The sequence below is a fragment of the Labrus mixtus genome, chromosome 8 (assembly GCF_963584025.1).
Source record: "Labrus mixtus chromosome 8, fLabMix1.1, whole genome shotgun sequence".
NCBI classification, from domain to species: Eukaryota; Metazoa; Chordata; class Actinopteri; order Labriformes; family Labridae; genus Labrus; species Labrus mixtus.
Window position 1 is genome coordinate 7,583,044 of NC_083619.1, and position 16,687 is coordinate 7,599,730.

Sequence of the window (16,687 nt, forward strand, 5' to 3'; positions counted from 1 at the left end):
ATTTAAATCAAGAGTACGCCCAGTCAGAGACCGAGACAAGACCGAGTAAAAATGATTTTGATTCCGAGACGAGACCAAGACCTTCAAAAGGTGGTCTCGAGACCCATCTTGAGACTGAGATTGATTATGAGTACCACAACACTCGCTTGAGACAGCAAAACAAAGACAACAAGGACAAAACAATAGAAATATTATCTTAATAAAAGTAGAACCGATATAAAAATCTACTTATTTAGTTAGTTTGTCTTGTATTTATTTGTCTTTGGCATTGTTGCTGTTGTCTCTGTTGCTGTTGTTATTGTAGCTTTAGTCATTGGTCCTCATCTACCTTCATTACCCTTATCCCATAATCAACTTTTATTGCTGGTTCCTGTTCAGCAACAGATCTGTTCTGTCCTGGTTCCACCTCTAAATAAGGACACTGATTCTTGATTCTCACATTGATGTTTGTACTCCATTAAAAAGTGATACACCACTTCACTTCAAAATAACTCTTATTCACGTTTAAAACCTCACTTAACATATCTTACTACATAAACTTACACCATGTAAACTTAATGAAACCTCATGTGAACCCTTGCAGTTTTCTTCCTGCACTACATAAAACTTAACGCAGCTGTGAGGAACTGTTTCTTTTAGTGATGTTTTAGGCGTCCCCTGTGAACACAGCTGTGCATCTTATCTCTCCTGTCCTGTGCCTGCTAGTTTAGTGAACTCTTTAAGAAAGGCTTTTCTTTAACTTCCTAATCTACAGAAATACACACTTTAAAAACATGGCCTGGAGAAATGTCAACAAAGGCTGTTTTTGTCCCAGAGCTTTAGCAGATTACGACCTAGTGACAGCTGTGGTTGACTTCCAAAACAATCAGTTTTAAATGAAGACAGTTTCCTAACAAGTTAAACAGTCCTCACAGTATGTTGAAAGTGGGCGGCTGTGGCTCATTTGGTGGAGGTGGTCGTCTCTCACCCGGAAGGTCAGGGGTTCGATCCCCAGCTCCTGCAGCTACATGTCCAATGGGTCATTGGGCAAGACACTTAAACCCAAGTTGCTCCTGCTGCTTCATTACTGGCATACCAATGTGTATGAATGGGATTAGTTAATACTGATGGTCACCTCTGCCATCAGTGTGTGAATGTGTTGGTGTGACATGCGGTGTAAAACTGCTTTGAGTAGTCAGAAGACTAGAAAAGTGCTTTACTGTACAAGATCAAGTCAATTTAAACATGTTCATTGACCCTCTTAACATGTCAATGTGTCATGTAGCATGGATTTAGATGATGCTCTGGTACCAATAAGTCACCTTCTTGGCACTAAAAAAGAGAATTTATCACATGTGGAAATGCAGACCTCAATTTTCAGAGTTCACCTTCGCTTGTCAAAACTGTCCTTTAAAGAAAAAACAATGTGATTAATCTTTTCTGTGTTTTTTTTATGCCTTATTTTGTTGTGTCTTTGTTGCTTCATTTTGTATCTATGTTTTTAAATCTGTAATAAAGAGTTTGGTTTTGTAAGTAGCAGGCCACAACCACCTCATGCAGACATACAAGGGATTGTGTTTTAATACAATAGGGTGCACTTTCTCTTTCTGCTGCATCCGGTTATAACCTGATCAGCCTGGATACATAAATAATAACGACACAGGGTCAAACTGAATGAGGTTACTCTAAGATGAACTGCTGCCCTTTTCCCATAACTTATTAGCATCTAAGACAAGCTCAAGGAAGTTGAGAGTTTCAAAGGTCCCTTTAAATCTTCGACCTCTGACAGCGACTCACCTCAGTGAATCAGGAGGGACTTTCACAGAGGCCAGGCTGACATGGGTCAGGCTGAACGCCGAGCTGAAGAACTGGCGGAAGGTCGGCAGTGAATCTCTCGCTTTCCTGCAAGGAGATGAGCGAAAAAAGGAAGGAGACATTTTAAAGTTTGTGAGGATAAATGACGGTTCCCTACCAGGCAGTTAGACACAGAGAGAGAGAATGAAAGGAGGCGAGAGGACGACAAGAACAGATAAGAGCGTGCTGGAGACAAGAGGGCCGCTGACAGAAGAACCTGATACGCTGAGAGAAACTGACAGGTGAAAAACGGAAGAGAAGCTTCAGAGCGAGAGAGAGAGAGAGATGGAACAGAAAGACTGAAGCAGACAGATGCTGGCTCTGACGTTAAGGTCAGTATTATATCAACGAGAGGGTGAAGCCTGCATTCATTACTGTCACCAGTTAAAAGGTAACATTGACCAATTATCCAACCATCTGCTGGGCTCGCACAGTACATTAACCTGTCATCAGAGGAAGGACGGAGAATATGTCTGTGTGTGTGTCTGTGTGTGTGCAACATCCCTCTGAGCCACAACACATTAGGGGACTATCTATCAGCTTACACAGGAGGGATGTAGTACACCGGTTCAGGTCTGTGTTTGAAACTTGTCAAAGCAGCCAATCTGCTATTTCAGCCCCCACTGCACAAATAATTCCCCACAGGAGGAAGAAAAGAGGAGGGGGTCTAGATCCAGCAGGGGAAAGTGATTAGAGCATGAGAGGTAAAGAGAGAGAGAGAGAGAGAGAGAGAGAGAGAGAAGGAAGGAGGATGAATTCATCCTCCAGGAACATTAGAGGTTTGGTTTGGAGAAAATATTACTTTCCTCTCTTCAGGCAGTTTGGGGATGTACTGCGACGCGAGGTCAACTTTATGGCATAATTTTGTCCTGAAGACTTTATTTCATGACAGACATTCTGATTTGTGACAGAAAGTCACAGAAAGTGCAGGTGGAAAAAGTCTTGTTAATGAGGGCTTAGTGAAAAGCATCCAGTGATTCATGTTATCAACCACAGCTGTGTGATTTCTGCTTCGACGTGCCAAAGTGTCTGAGACAATCCCAACATTTCTTCTAACGTTGTCTCTGATTGGAGACAGACTTCTCGCTAAGATCGAACGATGTAATTATTTCATTCTAATGTATCCAACGGCATATCATAGATGAATGGAGGAAGAGAGAAAAACAAAAGATCGTAGAGCCATTCAAGCTGCTCTGTGCGGCTGTACACAAACAGTGCTTTGAGCAAATAGCTATCATCAGCATGCAAATGTTCCCACAATGACAAAGCTAAATACTGACTTGGGGGCCAAAGTGCACTTTCTAATTTGAGCATGTGAGCATAGTAACAGTGGCTATTTAGCACTTAAAACAAAGTACAGCAATAAATGGGAATGATATTACTTGTGTAGGTCCCTCTTCAAAAAGGATGCACATAGTTAAGTTTACAAATGTACAAACATTCATGTTGGAATTGGACAGATCTTGGGAATCATATATTATTAGGATTCATCTTCTGGGCACCATGAATGTTTGAACAAATGGAAACATTGGTCTCTCCCTTACATGTTGAGATGTTAGAGTCTGGACTATTGAGAAGAACCAACGTCTTGTCAGTCAGACGGACTTCAATCACTCAATCAATCTTTATTTGTACAGCACCAATTCATAACAAATGTTATCTGCAGACACTTTACAAAAAGAGCAGGTCTAGACCTTACTCTTTGCTTTATTATTAACACAGACCCAACAGTAATCAATCATGAGCAATAAGCAACGTTCAGCAAAGTCACAAAAACTTCCTTTAAGAGGGAGAAATCTCGAGCAGAACCCGACTCATGATGAACAGCCATCTGCTGAGACTGTGTTGAGGTTGATAGGCGATAGAGGGAGATGCAGAACGAGAGAGAAACGGAGCAACAATGAATGAAATAGTTTTATAGCTACAATACCAGTAATAACGGTAGTGAACTGACTACTGCACAATGCAGATACTTTTGTTTAAATCATCTGAGTTCTCTCTTTTTATACTTGTTTCAAATCTATTTAAACCGTTTTCAGCACCTTCACACTTCAACCAACCTCAGCAGTTTCAGAAACATTAAAAACTAACTCAGACTGCTGAACTTTTTAAGTGTTTTGAATTTCTTTAACTTCTTTAAAATACTCCGATACAACCACATTTTGAAGGCTCGAAATTTACATTTCAAATGTTTCCACTGCACACATTATTTCTCTCTCTCTCTCTTACAAGCTGTTTTTTATTATTGTCATCTTTATATTGTGTTTTTTTCCAGGAGAACTAGATAAGCTCTGATAGGGTTGCATATCATTTTCTCTCTTAAAAAGCCCAACTTTAGAATAAATTCGAAAGACGTCCCCCTGAATTAACTTTCAACCTCCTCACTAATGCAAATCCCCCCTAAAAAGCTGCACGGCTTGCCTTTAGCAGCAGATTCTGCCTGAACCTGTCTGACATTGTAGCTGAAAGCTGCTCCACTCTCTCCTCTCTCATTACTGAGCCTGTGTTGCCATGTGCCCATGTGTTTGGCACAGCTGTTTAATAGGGATGAGAGCAGTAATGTGACCGGCTGAGAATATAATGAATAATCACTACACCCCTCCAATTTCTCTTCCGCTTCACAGAATCTCTTTGTGCATATTGCACTGTGAGTGTAAGCCCTCATTGTCCTTGTGTGCACATGACCCAGCGCTTCACACTGATTGTGTTGTTAAAATAAGATTTTCATTTCAGACTGGCTAAGTTGGCTCGTCATCTGACAATAATAACAGACACAATTAGCTTGTGCGAGATGCTAATTGTGAGGCCTGAATACGCTCACACCATCACAGAAGACACAAAAAGTGATGCATTCCTTGAACTGCAGTATATACGTTTTCTCCAGCCTTAAGTCAAATTTATGGGTGAGCCAGACTTGCATAATGCTCTGGCTGAACCCCACAAAGATGAAACCATTTTAACTTGGTTAAAGATTAAACCGCATACTACGAGGGAAAGAAATAGAACAAAAACGGAAGATAAGGAAGAGAAGTAGGAGGAGAGAATTCAGTCATGAGGGCTGAAATGTGAAAACGGTCACAAGGAATAGGCAAAGTGGGAGGCAAAAAAGAGGCCCAAGATGAAGACATTAAGATATGGGGAAAGCAGGCAGCTACATTACAGGCCGCTGTCACTGCCATTGTGATAACCTCCCTGTGTGAGGAACACCGGCTCGTCCATTTGTAATGATTAGCATACAGGCTGTCAGGACTCCACTGATACAGAATGGCTTCTGTCGCATGAGTAGATACCAAGTCTCTCTTACTGAACTCTCTCTCCATGGAGCTGTGTCAGCAGCTTGTTACCACACGTGTGTGTAACTGAATCTACATCGACTGCTCATTGTTACTCGAAAGGGCCACATCGCTCTGTGTGTGCCTGATGGGTGACCAAGCGGTTCCATATTCATGAAACTGCACCCGGGTGGTTCTTATCAGCTCGGTTCAGCTTTGTGGCTCCGTGTTGACACCACAACACAGCGGCCGTCTGACCGGCAGCACTGAGCCGGCAGCACTGAGCCGGCGTGTATTTACTACCAGGAGAAGTCATGACCAACAGGAGGCGGGACGGATTATGAACAGAAAGATGAAAGGGGGGAGGGGGGGGGGGGGATGGAAGGGATGCAAAGGGTACAAGCAGGAAGAGGATGAAAGCTGGAATAACTAGACAGGGAGGAGAATGATTTATAAGGAAAGAGAAGAAGGAGGAGGAGGACAGAGTCAAGGAGGCATTAAGCAGGAAGAGAGGAAAGACGGAAAGATAGAAACCAGACACACAAGACGGATCAGCATCGAGCATGGATGCCTCTTTGTAAAGGAGAGCAGAACGCTGGGAAATTCAATCTTGCTGTTAGAAAAGACATGTGTGCAATAGATCCAACATGAGCAAAAAAAAAAAATCACATCATTAGAATAGAAAATGAAGAAAAAAAAGTGAAGAAGTCAATAGGGAGTGCAGATAGACAGGGAAACAGTAGAAGATGGATTGAGAGATACAGTAGATACAAGGAAACAGACAGAGCGAGGGGAAAAAATGCAAGCGTGTGAGCCTGGGGATTGGAACAATAATTCCCTTCCTGTCTAAAATTAGTCTCATTTTTCACCAACTTCACTCTCTCTGTTATTGTGTAATGTATTATGCTGAGCAGGGAAGCTCCCGGGCTCTTGGGGGAACTGACATGATGAGAGCTGGAGACTCTATCTGCCTGCTAGCTAGGTAAACACCGACGCACACATCGATACACCCACACACATACGTTTCCTAACACGGACAAAAAAAAGACTTGTGGGCATGCTAACAACTGCTTGACAGATGGAAAAACTTGTTAGCAAACAGAGATGTGTACGTAAGGAGAAAAGACTGAAACACATCCTGTACACACACAGACACACATAAGCTGTGAGCCAGAACAAATGAGAGGAGAGCGAGCAGAGTGTGCACGCTAATTACGTCAATGAGGTCCAGGGCTAAACACTAATCTACAGCAGAAAATAAATGATGATGTTCACTCTGCTCGGAGCCACCTCACTGGAATTCCTCCAGAGCCGTTTGGCTGAGTCAGAAGGAGGAAAAAGAAAAAAGAAAAGAAAAGAAAAGAAAAAAAAGCTGCATCAGAGATTTTTTACACGTAAAAGTGAGCGCCCACCTGTGAGAGAAGGAGTTCTTGGACAGGTTCAGGTAGGAGAGGTCAGCGCAGCAGCCTCGCAGCAACGCCCCAAACAACTGGCAGAGAAACACAGAGACAAACGGGTAGAGTTATGTTCACTCACACAGGATGCGAGTGTGTTGTGTAACAGTTATTTTGGCTCCTGAACGCTGCACAAATGGTTGTAGTAGAGATTTAAGCCGACACAAATGCGGTCTCGAGCAACATGAAAAATTGATGCGAGCGTATTTCTTTTTTTTTTTGCCAAAGCCTCCTTAGTAAAAATAACCCCAAATGTGTCACACTAGCATTATAGACAGCATTAACATTGAGAATTTCATAGAAGCCTGATGCTGCAGATTTGTGTGAGGGGAAATGGGCCAATCCAAAAAGAGATACTACAGCTGGTCACAAATCAGGACAACATTTATTTTTTCAATCTTTTATAGGATTTATTTGGTCTGTGTTTGGCCTGTCATGCTTAGGCTTCTGAAAAATAATAAAACATTTTTTTTAATATCTTTAAAGCCTAAACCATCTCATTCAAGTGTGTTGAGCGTCTGTAATATGAGACAGCAAAAAGACATATAAACATCTGAGGTAAATCAAGGTAAGTTTCTGAAGGTGAAAATAAACACAGACACAAATCTGTCCCAACATCTTGCACGTAATCTGCTGTAGCTACATACTTGATAAAATGGTACTCTATAAGCGTGTGCGCTGAAGCAAAGCTGTAACCATAAAATGTTTTTTCATCTGAGAGTCCAAATTGTGGTGTCTCACTTTCACTGGAAAACACTGATAAGGGGATTTGGCTCAAGTACTCATTGACTTGGTGTCTAGACTTTGGCTGTGTTCAGTGGATGCAGCTGTGGAGGATTACATTTACTCAAATACTGTACTTCAGCACAATTCAACGGTGATTATTAGAGGTAAATTTAAACTTCTACTCCACTCTCTTCAGAGGGTAGGTTTTACTCCACTGCATTCTACAGACAGCTTTTACATGAACCTTTATGAAGTTAGACCTCGAAAATCCTTGAGGCTTCCCTCAGTAACATTGACGTGACACACTGTGGTGAAGTGGTTTGAGATCTCAGTGTCTTAAATTGTGCAAGAGAAACAACAGTGTCAATCTTGAGACTGTGTTGTAAATTATTCAACATTTGTAGAGCATAAAATGCAAAATGCGGGTTTTCCAAGTTCATTTTAAACCCACGAGACTTGAAGCATTAGTTAGTCAGTAGAGCGAGTTTGGCTGGGTCCAGTGGACCAGTACAGCATAGATGTTATGTAAGATGGTGAAAGTCCCATTAGGGATTTATAGATACAAAGACAAGTGTTTCTCACGCCTCTGTGCCAAAGAAGACCAAGCCACTTTGTTATACAGAATGCAATGATGAGTGTTGTAAGGATCCACGGTTTATGAATCTAAGAGCAGAGTGATAAACTGAGTCTAGGGATTATAGGGGGTTAGTAGCAGCATAGCTGTAAAGAATCAACAAAATCTGAGACAATAAGACTGCATCGACGATACTTTAACTGCAATAAACAGGGAACTTAAATCTATTGCTATACAGAAACTGATTTTCTGTCAAAGTTTTCCTGTGAGATTTTCACTGTTGGGCTTCAATGTAAATGATTAATCGAGCCAAATAACAAAATAAATAAATATATATATATATATATATATATATATGTCAACTGTGATCATTTCAAAACTGCTACCATTGAGAGTGGATAGCTGTAGACTGTTAACGTCTATATCTCTGGATTTTAAGAATATTATGAATTTGATGAATAAAGAATAATTTGAAATCAGCTGAAATAAAAATAACGTTTGCGGGTGATAAATGCATTCTTAAGATTAATAAAACAAGTGGAAGTTATTTTACAGCAAGTTAGGGTTAGCAGATTAATGTAGAATAACATTATCGCCATAAAGATGAATATTTCAGTCTGCTATAGAAGGAATAATATAATTGTAGTAGATTGTAAATAAGATGGGGCCCACAACTGATTCTTGCGGAACACCTTTTTTTTAATAATTGAAACTAGAGCCTGATTGGCCTGTAAACAGTTTATATATATATATATATTTTATTTTTTTTTCTAATAAATGTTCAACTTTAAGTAAACATTTGTGTTTCAGTCAATTATGTTATTCTGGCCAACAAAGACTAACAAAAATCTTGTCCTGATAATAAATCTTTTTCACAACTGTTTCGTAACAGCTTTTGAGGGATCAACACAATAAAGGCGTGTGTATGTCTATATCAATAGATCTCTGAAGATCAAAGATAGATCTAAAAATATATATCCGTCGATATATCAGCATCAGAATATTTATTCTCCCCGATATCTGTATTGGCCCCAAAAATTGCATATCGGTCGGGCCCTAATAGACACTCGATTGAATATATCTAGCTTTGACACACTGTTGTGTCAGAAAGGTAATCCTGGAACCATTTGCAAATGATGGAGTCAAACCGAATGTAACAGAGTGTCTTAATGAGGAGACCAAGATCAACTGTGTCAAAAGCTTTTGACAAATCAATATAATGATATAGGCAATTTTAGGGTTTTTCACCCTTTAGATCCAGCAGCTAAATGCAACATCATAGACAGATCTGTAGAAAATGTCTTTCTTTCTTTCTTTCTTTTTAAGTATGTACAGAAAGTGCTCATCTGCCAGGGAGAGTCTACTGATTCCCGATAGCAGGAGCAAATGAGCAATAAGAAGTGTAATTCTATTACACTGAATCAAAGTGGAGCTGAAACCAAATGAGAAAAAAATGAATTACTTACATCCCTCAATCTGTTATGTAGGATATCTATCAAATGTCAAGTTTCACATTAAAGATAGGAGAAAGATGCTCAAACCTTTTTGAATAATATCAAGTGTTCTGTCGTCTAGTTTCCCTGCTTTTAAGATCAATGTACATCATGTAGCCATTCATCTATCATTCATCAAAGTGCATATCCAATCACCTCTCATCTTGTGACGATATGGCTCACTTTCAAACTTCAGGGCTTTTAAAAATCACCTAAATGAATACCTGGGAAATGTTTGACTAATTAATCTTGAAATAAAGATGACAAATGTGTGTTTGTTGGACAGGAGAATGCTCTAGGCTCAAATAAATTGGCATCAAAACCGAATTTCTGGTGAGCCTTTAAGTGGAATCTCATCACTCCAGAGAGGTTAAACCATCGGACAGATCAATTTTTCTCTGGCAGAGTGATCCATCACGCAAACTGACTAATCGACCGTCGTCGGAACATCAGCGCAGATTAAAACAGGAACTTATTAATAATTCAATCCAACAGGCCTACACTAAAAAAGACAGATTCTCCCTCAGACAGTTCCTCTCTAAAGGATAGATGACAATTAGAAAAAAACAGGATAAAGCAGGTATCACAGAGAGTCCTCTCTTAATGTCAAGGGGATGTTTCAAAAGAGACCATGTTTGAGAACTTGCAAACAAAGCAGAACGTATGCAATGATTCCCATTCATGCAAATAATTCAATACTAAATTCATGGCCCACATTTACGGGGCGGAAGGAGGAGGATAAATTTCATGTGCTGGACTATTACTTCCTGAAACAGATACCGGCCTGACATGCTGGCTGCTCGGAGGGGTTTAAAACTACTCGAGTTAAGTATAGCAAGAAAAGACAGCAAACACTGCACGAGCACTGTTAAGCACGAAGGAATTTGATCAAGAAAAATTACAGAGTGGAAGCACTCTGATCCTTAATTTTATTAAAAGATATAATGAAGAAACATCAAATACATCTCTATAATAAGTAAGTAAGAGTTCTTCATGTAAAAGCTTGTACAGTTAAAAGTTAAGTAATACATGTAAAAGTAGGTTTTAGATTTTTGCAGCACTTGATCAAGATAAAGCTACTTTATAGAGTACAGGGAAATTCAGCATTCTCATAGTTCAAATTGTCTTGAAACATTTCAGCTTTAATACTCTTTGTGGTCCTAATTTAAAAAAACTGCCATTTAATAAATGTACATTGAATTACTACATCTAAAGATGTTGGTTGGTTTGCATTGTAAGCGGCAGAGTCAGTCATTTCCACTCTGGATTTACACTGCCTTCACACATAAAGAGACTCACAGGGAACATCGCTTGAATGTAACCCAGTAGTGTTTGTAATTGTATCTCATTGATATTAGCCTCACTGTTTCGACAAAGCTGCTTCAGAGCTGTATGAAATTACTGCTAATGCAAGCTGATCATTCTCGCTGCTCATAGTTTACAAGCAAAACACAGAGTGGCTTTTATGTGCAGCAGGAAACACAATGTGCTTCTCAACAAGGTTAGCACAGCAGTGTGGATCAGTATTCCCCTGCAATGTAAAACAACTGTTATTTCACATACGTAGTCTGTAAAAATCAGAGTATGTATTTGACAGAGTGGCAGGTTGCAGAACTACAGAGACATATTGAAACTAGTTGATGAGCATTTTAAAAGAGTTTGATACAATCCTATTAGAATTATAGAATTCTTCGATTTTAATGACGGCTGTCAATATTAGCGTATTACACATTTTACGATTAAGGTCTTAAAATAATGCATTAAATTTGTTTTCATTGCATTCATTGCATGCTATTTTGTCCCTTAAAGGCACACCATAGCCAAGCCTCTGAGCTTCTCCCTGTAGTCACAGAGATGGAAAAGAACAACATCACAGCTCCTTTGAATGTCTTATTTCATTTAAAAAAAACTTCCAGACAGCCGAATTGACGAGTTAAAAGTAACATCCATCATTTCACCTCTTTAGCTATTTATTTGACTTTTCGAGAGTTGTATTGACACAGAAAGTAAAGTACCATCAGCTTAAGACAGTACACAATTCAAAATGAAAGCCAACATGAAATGATGTAAGGACTTTCTGGCAGATTGAGGGTTACGACATGGACCTAACCACGGAAAAAGGAACTCGTTACGCTGAAAAACTTACTGAAAACTGCTCAAAGTTAAAGTATAACTGGGAAATATTTTATTTTTTATGTTATAAATTAGATATTATTTTTGACTCATCAACTGAGTTGTCTGGAAGTTTTTTGAAGCGAAATGAGACATTCAAAAATTAAACAGTTTAATACTTTTCCATCACTGTGACTTCGGGGAGACGCTGCGGAGGCTTATCCATGGTGCGCCTAAAGGGACAAAATAGTGTATGCATTAATTTGAGACAAGAAAAAGCTGACAGTCCCTAAAATAATAGATTTTGAATAATAATAGAATCAATAACATGTGATTATTCGTGATTAACTATTGAAATTGAATGATTGATTGAGATTTTTAAAAGTATTCTTTTGACAGTCTGTTACCTTTAGGACTTAATTACTGAATACAATGACCTGAGGGTTGGAAGTATTTCTCTCTGAACAGCTGACATGGTGTTTTGTAGAAGAAGAAAAATCTTCAAAAGAATGAAGAACTTGATTTCACGTCAGTAAGTTGAATTCCTCCCCATGGGTGAAAACAATACTGAATCAGCAATGTTATTAAAGTGTTGGTCCTAGACCTGCAGTCTTGAAAATACACTCCATCTGTGATATGACCACAATGACAGCAAGCCCCCAGCCTGCTGAAGTCACAGAGCAGGAGAAGGGCTCAGAGTAGATTCCTCCCTCACTCTGAGCTCAGGTACAAGAAAAACTCTCTCCATCCTTGCATGCCTCTACTGCACATCATTATGTCAGCAGTAGTACAGAACTGACAGAACAGCAAAGGTTGGACATAAACTATAAATGTGAGCTTCAATTCAGCCAGCACTTTTCCCCAACCACTACATCTTCCAGAGGGAGGGACGACTCTAAAAATCCTCCTGAGAGAAGTCATAAACAACATTTTTACACTGAGTCTTATATATTCACAGTTAAACAGCCAGAACTGCCATCTCAGCAGTAACCAGCAGGGGCAGACACATCCGAGTGTGGTCACTGAACTCTCTCAGAGAGAAGGCTCTGTCATCCTTTCAGCTGTTAGCGTTTCTGCTAATGCGGCAAGACAGCGTTTTGTCACACAAGCAGATATGCTAAATTTAGAAACAGTAACCAACACAGACAAAGTCATCCCTGTGAAGTGACAAGGATGTGAATAAATGCATGCAACAAAAAGGATCCTGTATGCTCTTTATACAATGTATCATTTGTATAATTCATAAGAGGATATACATTTGTATTGTAGCTTCTTCCAAAAGCTTTTAACATCACTCAAAGCATTATGCATATAGGAGAAAGACTGTGAGTCAACTGAGCTAACATTGTGTTTGTGTGTCGGGCGATTCATATTCAGGACGCTTCCCCCTTTCTGTTTCTTGGCCTGAATCCCATCCTGAAGATGAGATCAGACAGCTATGGGAGGATAGTGACTGCAACAAAGATGGTGAGTACAAACCGAGTCCACGGTGCAGTCTGTCCCGGACAGGTCCAGATGGACCAGGCAGTTCGGCTGGGCCAGGAAAAGGTACAGGTTCTGCACGAGAAGAACAAGAGGGATTTTTAGAAAGAATATCCATACCTACTATTTATGTCCAAAAATTCACAATGCTATAAAAAGTATTCACCCCTATTTGGAAGTTTTCACATAAAAGTAAAACAACAACTTTACTCATAGGGCGTTCACACTTGCAGAAAACTCCTGAAAAACGTATGATATTTCCAGGAGGAGGTGTATGTGTGAATGCAAACAGACACATTTTTCACTCTGGCTTCACCAGGAGTCTCTCCTTCCTGCCCCTTGTATTTTTCCCGCAGGAAGTTCGAGTGAGCCGATGTGAGAATACAGCAGGATATTATCCGGAGAATTCACCTCGAGCCAATGGGAGGGGGGAGTACTGTGACTGGAGTCAGTGCATACACTGCATGCACGCGACTGCTACAGTATGATCTCCATGCACATGATTAAACGGCTGCATTACATTTTCTATTCGTCAGTATTTTTTTCTCCACTCTTTTGCTGATGTTGTCATTCCGTTGGGCTATACGTAGCATTGGAAAAAAGGCAAATATTCTAATTATAGCATCGTATAGCGGATTCTGTTGCTTCATCCACTACTACAGCGTTGTTTCTTTTCATGTCGCCTTTTTCCTCAGGAGACCCCCCGCCCCCCTTCCTGTCTGACAGGGATAGACTCCCACTGTGATGTGCATATGTGAATAGCCAGGTCAGGGGAATGTCCAAATTATCTAGATATTTTCAGGAGTGTACATGTGAAAACAGCATGAGTCACATAATGGGTTAAATGACGATTATGTGTTTGTAGTCAGGAGATTCCAGTTGAGTGTATTCTTAAGATCCATGTTTTAGTGAGTCAATATGGTGGAAAAACAATACCATAAAGACAAATAACCACTACAAGCATTTCCACACACAAAAAAAGGTGTTTTCAAAGCACATGTCAGGGGAAGGATTCAAACCAGACGCTTAACCTGTCAGCTTTATGGTGGAGTGGAACAGAAAAAGCCACTCTGACAAAATAAAAATCTATGCTACAGTTTGTCAAAGGGCAAGCAGGAGACACATCTGATGGAAAAGGTTTTGTGGTTTGATGGGACTGAGATAGATTTTTTTCCCCCATCATATCATCGTATACATAGAGAAGCTCCCTGGTGGGAAGTATGATGGTGGCAGCGTCATGTTGTGGGGAGACGTCTCTGCAGTGAGTCCTGGAGGCTTGTGAGGGGAAAACAGAAAATATAAAGAAATCCTGGCTAAAAAAAAACAAAACTCTTTTACAGTTTGCTTAAGAAACTGCATGAGTCCAAATCTGTTTTCTAGCAATGCCATAAGCTTAACAAAGCATAAAGCCAAAGCTGCACATGGTAAAACAACTACTTTGATATCCTGCAGTGTCTGAGTCTACTTTTCAATTCGAGTTTGTGGCTGGATTTGAAAATTCACAACCCCCTGCTTGAGAAGTCAATATGAAATTTCAGTTAGTTCAACACTACATTTCCTTGCATTTGTAAAGAAAGAGCTTTTCAGAATCCTATTTCATCTGAGTAGTTGTGTGAAAAGTCGTAAACCAGCAGGAAGTGTTCGGACCAAATGTTGGCAAACTTTACCCAAGAATCTGCTAAAGGTAGGTTCAAACGTATGTTTTTGTCCTTAACAACTAATCAAATATCAGAAGTTGTTCTCTGACTTCTTCTTATCATCACTGTGTATATGTGCGTTTGCATTTGTTTGTGTCCCTCACCGTGGCGTCCTCTCCAGACAGAACCCCGGGGTTTTTGCTGAGGTCCAGATGCAGCAGGGAATTAGAGTAGTCATCACTGGAACACAACGCCTGGGACAGAGACACAACACCTAATGCAAGAAAGAAAGGAGAGGAGACAGGACAGAAGGGAAGAAATGCAACAGAGGGGATAAGGATAAACAAGTCATATGCATCCTTCTGTCATTTAATCTTCTTATAATCATCGTTGGGTTTTTTTAAGACTCCACCAATTTAATGCTCAGGACGTGACTTATTAGCTTCTAATGAAAACAAAACTAGATAATGGAAGAGAGTGAGTAAGCTTGGTGGCAGAAATAATCCTGCAAAGATTATTGCGTTCAAGTGGCCAACAAGTATAAAATCAGCTCCTGGGGGAAGCCAGCCACCTTTTTCCCCCGTTTATCCCAGTATCGAAGAGTCGCCTACAAGCCAAAAGAAAGTCATTCTCTCAAATCAGATCACTACACAATTACACCCACAGGCCCGAAGGAACCCCTCATTAAAACTATCACCCTGCAACGCCAAGGCAAAACACAGCATGCTGCAGCAAGCTGAGGATTAAATATAGACCTAGCATCAACGGGGAAGAAATATCAGGCAGCCAACTAAAACAAAAGTCTACAACCATCGTCACTCTGTGCCGTTTCCAGTTAAGATGTAATATAAACTATTGTGAGCAGTGGTGGAAGGCATTTTTGTCCTGCTCTTTATCATTGGGGAGCAAATGCAGAAGAAGACATCAACTGTTTGTGCCGCTCTGGAGGCTCTAAGCTCTTCATCCCTAATTTACAGCGATTAGCGGGGAAATGAGGGGGAAGAGGGGACAGGGTGTCTAATCCCCCCTCCATCCATCCGTCTATCAGCTGCCTCTTTCTGCTGAGAGTGGAAACTTTTCGAAGCCATCTGACCTGTGAGACACTGTCGAGTGTGTGAGAGCATGTGTGATAAATCTGCTTATTAGCATGTCTGATCGCATCTTAGAAACTGCGATCTGTGCGAAAAACAGATATGTGTACGAGGCCGACGTGTGTGTCTGCGCAGCTTGTGTGGACATATGTACAGGTATTTTAGAGACAGACAGAGGGAGGGGGAGTCATCTATAAATATTCAACAAAAAATGCTCAGCCCCTGCAAAGTCATATCAACACTCACCATTCAAGGTCAGTCCTATCACTGCATTCCCCCCTCAATTCCTGTGTCACAACCCACTCTCTTTAAAGTCACAGTGAGTGAGCTTTTCCCTTTTAGAATGTACTCCAACGCTGGATTGAGGCCCTTACAACACTCAGTGTCTCAGCCAACATTTTTAAATCTTTACAGACTTTTTACGGTCAAAAGTTATGAAGTAGTAACATTTCCATGCTCCCCATCCATCCATCAATCGGGGCTCCTAAAATGATGTCATAGAACCTCAGCCATGGTTTGTTCTTTTAGCTTTCTTTTCTATTTCAACTGTAAGTAAGAAATCCACTTTATTTATCAGTAATATATAACAAATAATAATATCTAAGACTTTGGACAGCTTCAAACAACATCTCAAAACTCACCTGTACAGACAAGCCTTCATGTAACTCTCAACCCCTTTCTCTTACTGAGTTTGTTTCTGTTTTTGTTGGATTCTTATTTTGCTTTGTTGAGGTAGTGATTTATTTGTTATTTCCTTATGATGTACTTTGCTTGTTTCCTTTGTGAAGCATTTTGTAACCAAGTGTTTGAAAAGTACCCTATACATAAAGTTGAACTTATTTACTTGCTGGTACTTTGAATTTTGTGTGTGGAAAGGGAGAAGGGAACAGGATGTGAATGAGGGGGTCATGTCCCCGCTCCCCCCAAAAGAAATGTGTTTATGCTACAAACCATAGACTGTATATACAAATGAACAGCATGCCTCAGCCTCTCATTGGACATAATGAAGCCAA

General features: G+C 40.1%; 1 protein-coding gene across 3 annotated transcripts in view; it reads right to left on the reverse strand.

The window, feature by feature from the left end:
• Positions 1–16,687, reverse strand: part of carmil3 (capping protein regulator and myosin 1 linker 3) — a 98,539-nt gene that overhangs the window by 42,042 nt on the left and 39,810 nt on the right. For all 3 annotated transcript variants that reach the window (XM_061044004.1, XM_061044005.1, XM_061044003.1), the window contains exons 13-16: positions 14,748–14,857; positions 12,944–13,021; positions 6,518–6,594; positions 1,777–1,881 (exon numbers count right to left, since the gene is read on the reverse strand). In XM_061044004.1, coding sequence (XP_060899987.1) covers positions 1,777–1,881; positions 6,518–6,594; positions 12,944–13,021; positions 14,748–14,857 — 370 coding nt within the window. The remainder of the gene's footprint in view (positions 1–1,776; positions 1,882–6,517; positions 6,595–12,943; positions 13,022–14,747; positions 14,858–16,687) is intronic.